The sequence below is a fragment of the Grus americana genome, chromosome 8 (genome assembly GCF_028858705.1).
Source record: "Grus americana isolate bGruAme1 chromosome 8, bGruAme1.mat, whole genome shotgun sequence".
Classification (NCBI taxonomy): Eukaryota; Metazoa; Chordata; class Aves; order Gruiformes; family Gruidae; genus Grus; species Grus americana.
Genome location: NC_072859.1, coordinates 7,038,156 through 7,048,379, shown reverse-complemented (window position 1 = coordinate 7,048,379; position 10,224 = coordinate 7,038,156). Strand labels below are relative to the sequence as shown.

The 10,224-nt window shown below is 51.2% G+C and overlaps 1 protein-coding gene across 6 annotated transcripts; it reads left to right on the top strand.

Moving 5' to 3' along the window:
- The first annotated feature begins 732 nt into the window (after positions 1 to 732).
- On the top strand, positions 733 to 9,853 carry RNASEL (ribonuclease L). 6 transcript variants are annotated; one of them, XM_054833470.1, is made up of 9 exons: positions 733 to 950; positions 1,604 to 1,757; positions 3,161 to 3,426; positions 3,613 to 5,239; positions 5,618 to 5,706; positions 6,103 to 6,293; positions 6,397 to 6,514; positions 7,300 to 7,421; positions 8,522 to 9,853. In XM_054833470.1, exons 4-9 carry the CDS (start codon positions 3,790 to 3,792, stop codon positions 8,655 to 8,657), a joined length of 2,106 nt encoding a protein of 701 aa, XP_054689445.1. In that variant the 5' UTR covers positions 733 to 950; positions 1,604 to 1,757; positions 3,161 to 3,426; positions 3,613 to 3,789; the 3' UTR covers positions 8,658 to 9,853. The 6 variants fall into 6 exon arrangements, 5 of the variants coding, with proteins under 5 accessions (XP_054689445.1, XP_054689444.1, XP_054689446.1 ...); XM_054833469.1 differs by having other exon boundaries at positions 3,161 to 3,456; XM_054833471.1 differs by having other exon boundaries at positions 3,184 to 5,239.
- Positions 9,854 to 10,224: the final 371 nt, after the last annotated feature.

Below are 10,224 nucleotides of genomic sequence, written 5' to 3'. Positions count from 1 at the left end.
AATGTGCCCCTGGCTCTGCTTGTTTGTCTCTTTTTCCAGCCCCAGCTCTGGTCAAACCCAGAGAGATGCTACTGAGTTTGGCAGAATTCTGTGAATTAAAATGGGATCTTGACAGTGATTCCAGATTGTTCCTTGAGTTTTCACAGCCTTTGTCCCTGCGGCACTGTGCCAAGGTGTCCTGCGGCAAGCAACAGGAACTCTGTGAAACTCCATTGCAGAGTTTGCGGGTCGTTCCCAGAGTTTGCGGGACATTCCCAGAGTTTGCGGGACATTCCCAGAGTTTGCGGGTGTGCTGCGTGCTGTGGGAAGCAGGATGCTCAATATAACAGTTAGGTACAAAGATGCGACTCCGGCATCGGCAGAGCTTTTCAGAGCATTTGTGAATGTTGGCATGCAGACGCGAGCAAGCAATGCCGGCTACACAAGGATTTGGATCCGCACGTAAAACACGCGTGGGACTGCAGCCACGCACCCTTTCGCGTGTGCTCTTCTGCATTTGCGCCCTCACGTTTGCATCCAGGCGCGGCTCCGTGTACGGACGCGGACGCCCGGTTTGCGCGTGTCTCCGCACGCCGTGGAAAGCCACGTGTGAATTCAGCGCCCCGATTTCAGCCCCGCACGGCTCCTCGCGCGGCCTCCGTGGGCTAGTGAGGTCATCTGACGTTACACGGCAGCGGGGGAAACAGTGGAACGTCACAGCCTGTGTGCCCCCACGTGTTTCCTGTGTGTGCTGTGCCGGCGGGTAGGAAGGGCTGGAGGGCTGTGTCCGCACGGAGCGGGGCCGCCCTGCAAGCGGGCTGGTGGCCGGGGGCAGGCAGCTGCCTGCTCGCCTGCCTGGGTGCAGGCAGGAACACCCCGGCTATGGCATAAAGGGAGCTGGAGCTCAGCGGTTCCCTGGGTGACGTTTAGCAGCGTGGCTGGTTTCCTGGTGTGGATGGATTTACCAAAAGGTGAGGAAAAGCTTAAAATAATAATAAAATAAAATCCAACTCAAACTCCCACCCTCTAAAAAAACCCCCAAGCCCCAGCCCCCCCCCCCCCAAACCCCAGCATTTAACGTGTCTCTGCCTTCAGCTCCTGAACCACCGCTGAGAGCAGATTTATAAACAGGGTCTGCGGGGGGGGGGACACTGCATGGGGCCAGCACTTTGCTCACGACCTCTCTGCTGTGTGCTGGGGAAAAAAAAAATCACCACCAAAGCCCCCCCCAAACAAACAAACACCCCCCCCCCCAAAAAAAATCAAACACAAAAACCCAACCCAGCACCCCCCTGCAAAGTGGATAAAATGCTCCTGGGGCTGCTCCTTCCTGGGGGGGGGAGAGCATTTACTTGCAGACTTTGCTGGGAAGCAAATACTGTCTGGGGATGCTTGCTGGGAAGCAGCAGTGAAGAGCTGAGAAAAGCTGCTCCCTGGCTTTGAAGGTGTTTTAAGCAGCGTCTGGGTTCCTGGCCGGGCAGAGGGACCCCTTCCTTATCTTCCTGTGGCAGGGGGAGGCGGGTGACACCGGACGGGGTTGCGGGACTTTGCACATCAGCTGGCACCCGCAATGCGCAGCCGCGCAACCAGTGGGATGGGACAGAAATGTTGAAATATTTTCTAGGGTAGGGCACTTGCAGCTCTGCTGTTCGGCAGAGGAGGAGGAAGGTGCGCAGCCCCTGCTTTCCCCCTCCCCGGATTCTGCCTTCCCAACGGGGGCGAGGAATTTGAGCCCCACCGTGCCCAGGGGATGCTGTGCTGCTTTTCCAGCCAGGAAGGTAACGTTTCAATTTTTTTTTTTTTTGGTACGTGACAAAAGGCATAGAATTTACTACAAAGAAATGCAGTCCATCTAAATCAATGAAATAGGGTATTCATGGTCGCACTCAGAGTTGCGGTGTCCAAGTGGAGACCAGTGGCAAGTGGCGTTCCTCAGGGGTCGGTACTGGGACCAGCGCTGTTCAACATCTTTGTCAGCAGCACGGCCAGTGGGATCGAGTGCACCCTCAGCAAGTTTGCTGGCCACACCAAGCTGTGTGGTGCAGTTGACACGCTGGAGGGAAGGGATGCCATCCAGACGGACCTGGACAGGCTGGAGAGGTGGGCCCGTGCGAACCTCATGAAGTTCAGCAGGAACAAGTGCAAGGTCGTGCACATGGGTCAAGGCAATCCCAAGCACAACTACAGGCTGGGCAGAGAATGGATGGAGAGCAGCCCTGAGGAGAAGGACTCGGGGGTGTTAGTGGGTGAGAAGCTCGACATGACCCGGCAACGTGCCGCTTGCAGCCCAGAACCCCAACCGTGTCCTGGGCTGCATCCCCAGCGGCATGACCAGCAGGTCGAGGGAGGGGATTCTGCCCCTCCGCTCTGCTCTAGCGAGACCCCCCCTGCAGTGCTGCGTCCAGCCCTGGGGTCCCCAGGACAAGAAGGACATGGAGAGGCTGGACCACCTCTGCTATGGAGACAGGCTGAGAGCGGTGGGGTTGTTCAGCCTGGGGAAGAGAAGGCTCCAGGGAGACCTTAAAGCACCTTCTGGTACCTAAAGGGGCTCCAGGAAAGCTGGAGAGGGATTGGTGACAAGGGCAGGGAGTGACAGGACAAGGGGAATGGGTTTAAACTAAAAGAGGGGAGATTTAGCTTAGATATTAGGAAGAAACTCTTCCCTGTGAGGGTGTTCAAGGCCAGGTTGGGGCTTTGAGCAACCTGGTCTAGTGGAGGGTGTCCCTGCTTATGGTGGTGGTGGGGTGGAACTAGATGATCTTTGAGGTCCCTTCCAACCCAAACCATTCTATGATGATTCTATGCTTGGGAGGGGGGAAGAAACCATCCTAAAGTGGTCTTTGGCTTTCCTGAGGGTAAATTCACGTAAATTTATGCTTTGGCTTTATACTTTAAGACTTCTCTGTCTCTTTTCTGATTTGCTTAGGTAATTTATTCACAGTTCAGCTTGTCAGACGGTGACTCCTGAAAGTGCTGGTCACTTTGACCAGCCTTTGCAGTCAGGAAAAGGGGCGTTGGGGCTCTAGCTTTCCTAGATACTAGATAAATATAGATAGATCTGGTCCTACATGATTAACCTGTTCATGTTGTGAAAAGCTTAGGAAGGGCTTCTGGTCAGGTAGAGTCTCCTAATTGCCTGTGGAGGTTGGAGGGATTCAGGCTGGCTCTCTGTCTATTCCAGGTATCGGATCGGGGACTTTCCAGGTATCGGATCGGGGACTTTCCAGGACTCTGTGTGTGGCTGCCATCCAAAACTGAAGAAGAATGCCCATCTCTGCTGCGTTCTCCACCTGAAAACATCACCGGGGGCCGCTTTACTAGCTAAACTGTAGTAGATCTGAGATAACATTTATAGCAAGAACTTCCTGGGTTCTCCTCCATCCCCTCAGCCAGACAGCCCAGCCCCCAGGGAACGTCTGCCTGGGCTGCGATTAGTGCTGAGACCGGGTGAGCGAACGCGATGGGATGTGCGTGTGGGTGAGTGATAAAGTCGTGCTTCTCGCCAGGCCTTAGCTCTGGGCTGGCACCGGCATTGCTGTCCTTAGGTGCCTCTCGCACAGACCTGCAGGATATCGAATGTAAATGGCGAGGTTTCCCAGTCTAATAAAACAAGATTTTCTGTTTGTTAATTAGGTGAAGACCACGAAGCCCTTAAAATAGCAGCCTGTCCTACCTAGCGCGTATCATCAGCCAAACCCAGAGCATCCCCCACAACGAAGGCACTGAGCATTGCACCTCTCCCACCCTTCAGTGGGATCCCTGGGCTCAGGTGAGGAACGTCAGAGGTACGGAGCCCTCCCCCTGACCATCATGGAGCCCACAGCTCACAGCCAACAGCAGGCAGCTACCCCTTCCAGCACGGAGACAGCAGAAGACCTTGCCTCCTGTTTAAATGCTGCTGTGAGGAACAAAAAGCAAGAACGTGTGCTGGAGCTGCTGGAGAAAGGGGCGGATGTGAACTCCAAAGCAGCGTTTGGCTGGACACCACTGCAGAGCGCTGTGCAAGATAACAATGAGGACCTGGTCCGGCTTCTGCTGGACAAGGGTGCTTGTCCACATGCCAGGAAGGACAATGGTGGCACCGCATTTACTGAGGCAGCGATAGTGGGAAACGTGAGTATACTGGAGCTCCTCCTTGATCACGGGTTAAATATTAATGACTGTGACGACAACGGCTTCACAGCTTTCATGGAGGCTGCATGGTATGGGAACGAGAAAGCCTTGGAATTCCTGTATAGCAAAGGAGCAGATGTGAATTTGAGGAGGGTAGTTAACGAGGAGAAAGCGAAACTGCATAAAGGAGGTGCGACAGCACTGATAGATGCTTGTAGGAGGGGTCACTTCTCGGTTGTAAAAACTCTTGTCCAAGAGATGGGGGCTGACGTGAACATTTGTGACAACAAAGATAGGAATGCCTTGATCTATGCCCTCAAGGAGGGCTATGCCAAGGAGAGATACGAGTCGGCCGTCTCCATAGGCCTTTTCCTGCTGGACCAGGGTATTGATGTGAACAGCAAAGATGAATGTGGGAAAAGTGCCCTCATCCTAGCTGTTGAAATGCGGAGCCAGGAGTTGGTGGAAGCTTTATTGGAGAAGGGTGAAATAGATATTGATGATGCAGATGAGGAGGGCAAGACAGCGCTGATGGTGGCTGTAGAGAAAAATTATTACGAGATAGCAGAGTCGTTGTGTAGAAAAGGAGCAAGGACTGATGTTGGGAACCTTATTGCTGTTGCAAATAGGAACCGTGCTCATAGCATGGCAGAGCTTCTTCGCCAGCATAATGCCAGGTTTGTTCCAGAAACCCTTGGAGACTGGGAGCCAAACAGCAGACGCTGGAGGGACCAGCTGAAAAATCTGTATAAAATATATCGCCCTATGATTCACAAACTGAAGACATTTCAATACATCCAGCAAAGAATTCAGAACACTTCCCAGGGTGGCATCTACCTGGGGCTCCACGGTGAGACAGAGGTAGCGGTAAGAGTATGCCGCAGTACGGCGGGTGACAAAGAGACAGAGTTCTTCAAACAATGTGGTAACTGTGAACATCTGCTGAAGCTCTTCCAGTCTGAGAAGGCCAAAGGCTACGTGTATTTGTGCTTCCCTCTCTGGGAGAAAAACCTTGAAGAACGTCTGCAGGAACGAGAAGACCAAATGGATTACAAAGATGCTCTGAGGATGATCTTCCAGGCAGTGAGAGAGCTGCACTCCCTCGGATTTGCTCACCAGGATCTGCGTCCCAGCAACTTTTTCATAGGTTATCTTTTGCTTTCTCGATGTTTTCATTTTGCTTTCCTGTTACCCATATTTAGAGAAGATGCTTCATAGCCATCTGTAAAAATCCAGATATGAAACACGAGTGCAGATGTCTTTATGCAGAATGAGGTGCCTGTGGCATTAGCTCTGCTCTTTGAATAAGTATAGATATGTTCACAGAGAGCCACAGAGGGGTGGACAGCACAGCTTTCCGTGTCTCATTAGATCTGCTCTCCTTTCCAGGGCTTTGCAGACAGATCAACCCACAGCAGATCTCTTTGAGATTTGTTTTCCAAAGAAGGGGCCGTCCGGAAGTCAGTGACAGACTGTGTGAAGGCTTTCCACCATTATTTGTTAACAATTTCTCTTATTTCCTCAGATTTAATTGGCAAAATTTACTTGGCGGACTTCGATAACAAAAGAAAGTTGATTGAAGGCAAAAGAGAACTTGTCAACTCAGATTTAGAGGTAACTTCCCTGTGAATCGATGTATGGTTTGAAATTTCAGGCGTTCTCTGATATCTTCTGTTGCCGTGAATCCTAGGGGAAGCCTTTCTGCATCCTCGGCTAGAAAACACCTTGATTTTGGGGAAAGCCCATAGAGCAATAGACACTGCGTAAGAATGAGAACGATTAGGATGCGAGGCTGTGGCTGGTGCTGGGGTACCCACAGCTACCCGTGAGCGTGATGAGAGCGCCTGTCTCCTCTGTCGTCGCGCACGCAGCCCCAGTGTTTGTGTTTGTACACGTAGGCGCGTGCGGGTGTTCGCAGTACAGTTTGCTCGTTTAGGAACGCTAGTCCTCTTCCGTTTGGTAGGAGGCTTCGTGCGCCTGGCACGTGAGCAGCGATGTGTTTCTTTGCAGGCCCTCAGCAGGCTCGTGCTGTATGTTTTAACGGGCGGTAAGAAACCCCTTCAGCAAGTCAGTACCGAGGATTTGGCTGCTGATTCCCCAGATTACGAGGAGGCTCTGGACCTTGTAAGTAGCCTGGTCTCTCACGATGAACGAGGCTTGGAAGGTTTGAGCAAACATCCCTATTTCTGGAGCAAACAGACGTAAGTGCTGGGAGTAGAAGGAAAAGCTTTTGGTACGGGATGTGCCTGTAGTGCTGGGAACGGCGATGTCCCGTTGCAGCTAACGAAGCTCATCCTTCCGTAGCAGGTTCAACTTCCTGAAGGGTGTATGGAATAAAATCAAAGATCTCTGCGAGCGAAAAGCTGTCTTTCAACCTCCTAACGCTACTGTAATTTTTCCTTACCCGTCGTGGACCAAGGAGGTAATCCCCTGCTCTTTGGATGGAAATGAGGTTTGAGGTCGACTTTCAGGCAGAAGCTTTTCCTGAGTATTTCACAGGCCCCATTTAGAGCCGTGACTGGGAAAAGTAGCCCCGCGCAAATACAGATAACTGGGGAAACAATTACATCTAAGCCACGTAGTCAAAATACACCAGACTAAAGACGTTGATGCTAAAGGGAGCTTCTGGTGACTGGGGTGGTAGTAGGGGATGGTGGTTCTAGAATTAGCTGGCAAATCTTCAAAGGTGTTTATTGGTGACTCCCTTAAGACAAGGACCTCTGGCCCTTGTCGCCAGCAAATTTCTGGCAAAAGTATTTTGTTAGATGGGCTCAGAAGCGGTGAGACCAGGCCTGCTTTTGCAGGTAGCTTCCTGGAAAGAGATGCTGCATCGTTTGAGATCTGACAGTCTCAGTTCAGTAGGGCAGTCCGTGCGGCCCTCTCGACAGTGACACAGTTAAATCAAGACTCTTGAGTCCCTCCTGCCTTCCAGGCGAGCACGAAAATCTCCTGTGCCATGTTGACAGTCCTAATAAGAGTGTCGTGCCTTAGCAAAGCAGGAGAGGGAACACTTAGCAGAACCAGAAGGCCTGCCCTGCAGAGCGAACTCTTCTGCTAATGGTGGGGAAATATGCTTTTAAGGGTCACAAGATTTATCCATGCAAGGTGATGTCCCTGCAGAAAGGCAGCGGCTGTGGTGAGTGGAGGTAGATGTGCCACTTTCATGGTGTGTGGAAGGTAGAGAATAATCTATGTTGTTTTTTTCAGATTGACAGAGAAGTTTTGAATATCATGAGCAATCCTAAGAAAGGAAGACCATTCAGATATAGCAATGATGTCACCGACCTACTGAGGTTCATCAGAAACCTGGATGAACACCCAGATACCAGGTACGCGTTGGCATCCTTGCCCCTGCCACAGTTGTATTGCAGGGAGCATCTGGGTATCCGCAAGCGTCAGTGAGTTTGAGAGCAAAGTCTTCTTCAGATGGTTTTCCAGAAGGCTGAACACTGCCAGGATGTGGGAGATAGCCGCTCTGATGAGATGAGCTTTAATGGATTATCTCCTCTGGCAGCACAATAGTGTGTGAAAGATTTTGCAGCAAGCAGTCTGGAGTCAGCCTTCAAAATCACCTTCCTGAGGGTAAGAAAAGGAAGTTAGCTCACAGGATTAGAGCTCAGATTTTGCTTCAAAATCTGACTCCCAGGTCGTCTCCCACATCACTCCCAGAACGTCCTCAACCAGAGCCTTCTGCTCCAGAGGGGATGGCAGCAGCTCCAGAGAAGTGGTGGCAGCTCCCTCTGTACCCTTGCCTTTGCAGAGCAGCCGGTGGGGTGGAGAGGTGTCTCTGTGACAGCGAGGGCAGGTCATGGCTCTACAGCAGGGGACACCGTGAATGCGTCCCTCTGGGCTGTTGCTTTTGCTGCAGGCTGGTGGTTTTTTGCTATAACTCCAGGAAGGTTTTTAGATCGCTCTTAAATATTCGTATCATCCTTTATACCTTTGAAAAGCCTCCTTATCTACCTTGCTAATATTTCCAAAATGCTGGCCTTTACTGTGCTGAAGTGCTTCGAGATATGGATCAGGAACCACGGGGTCCTGTTAGAAGATCCTGTTAGGAGGTCTTGACTCCTAAAGAGCTGCCAGAGTCTCCGACCCTCTATAATCATGGGTGCTTACACGTGAGGTTAGAGGTGGTGTTAACTCCTAGCGATGGTTTCACTGACACTGGTGGCCAGCACTGCTCTTCAGTGAAGATGCAGGTGGTATTAGGCAGATGAAGGTGCTGGAGGAATAGCAAAAAAAATGGATTGAGGAGCTTAGGGAAGGTATAGAAAAGTTGCAGCTCAAGGATTTCTAGGAAACCTTCCTGTGTTATCAGAAAGCCTCTGGAATGGGTTTTCCTCTGCCAGGAAAGAACCAGGGCATCCTGGACACTTGGCTCCTTGGGCAAGCTTTAAAAATCCACTTTGGTTTTGTTCTCTTTCAGGATCAGCGAAATCATAGGAGACCACGCCAAGTATTTCTTGAAGATTTTTCCAGCACTTACCATTTATGTCTACAACAGTTTACGCCAGAATCCCAAATGCAGTCACTTTGCAGACATTCAGGACCCTTCTCTGTAGGATGTCGTTGCCTCATATACCATGTCTGATCCCACCATCGCTGCCTCTTTTTATTGCCTATTTCTTCATCTGCAAAAGAGTTGGAAAAAAGTGGGTAAGGAGATGAGAGCGAGCACGTGCAGGGACAGGGCATGGAGGACTTAGACTGAGAAATGAAAGACGCTTCAGAAGTGTTTGATGTCACAGCCATGAGCTTTGGAGAGGAACCAAGTTGAGTGCTAGCCCAGGTCCCCCTTGACTACCTCTGTCCCTCTGGGTTTATCTGTCTCTCTGAGGTGGAGATCAAGGCCGTGATCCTTACGGAGAGCAGGGAGATGTGGGACAGCCCCCGTATACCCAACGCATCTGGGAGGCAGGAGAAGAGCTCAGGCATTGCCAGACAACATGGGATTTCTCTGATAAAGGAAAAGGCGTTTGAGCTCCTTGCTAGGGCCAGCATTCCCTACAGCTTGCACTGATGAGCCGCTCATCTACCCCTAGAAAGGCACGGAGTCTCTCTTTTCAGTCTTTCTGAAACGCAGCAGCCAGAAAATGAGATGCCCAGGCAGTGGTCTGGCTGCCATCACCCTTGGCCCGTTACCCCTCTGATCTGGTAGAGGCACGCTGAGCCCAGCCTGCTGGGACCTGAACGACTTCTTTTGGGGGATGCAGGAGGTGTTTCCACGAGGAACGGACATGAGGAACATGATCTCACTAAATTCTGCTACTGTGAGTAGTCCTGACTCGCTTGGAAAAGGTCGCTGATGTCAAAGGGCCTGCAGGGACCCGTTCCTCCTGGAAAGGACAAGCTCCGTGGCAGGCCGCGACTGCAAGGCAGGACGTGCACGAGCACTCCCTGCGTCTCCAAAATGGTGCTGCTGGTGGTGTGTCGCTCTTCTCCTGCCAGACTCGGCTCCCTTGCTCAGAGCTGGTGCCCATACAGCCGTAGCATGCAGCCAGCTCAGAGCTTTGATAGTGGAGGCCAGGTGGCACAAACCCATGTCTGAAATCCTGCGGCATGCAACGTGTGTCTGATTGTCCAGGGGCTTGCTTGCTTCTCGGCTAACGCTCTGTTTTGCACAATGATTATATGTTGCTTACGGAAATATTTTTCAGCTGTTGAAAGGATTTTTAATCTTTTTTTCAGACTGAGATTGTTATTCTTTCAGTTAGCCTATGGAGAACCAAACTTGGAATAAACTTGCCTGGAAAACTGACTCGTACTACGCTCGTTTATGAATGAGGTCCCCCATCTTCTCTGCACAGAAAGAATCTGCAGCGCTATAAAATACCCAAAAGGCTGGGATTTTTGGCCTCCCCGGGGAGATACCTCTTGGTTGTTTAGGTAAAGTGGTGGACGATTTTGTCACTGCTCAGATGAATTGCTTCTGGCCCATGTGAGTATCTGATGGGAAGAGATGTTAGGAAGTACCAAAGGCTTCCTGTGCTCAGAAGCAAGCTGTCTCTTGTGAAATAACGGGCTGAATGGCGGGGGTTTTGCACTGATTTTTGTGGATGAGTTGAGTTGCGAAGGTGAGCATCAACGCTTGCATGCGTGCGTTTGCGTACACGTAAAACTCCGGGAGTG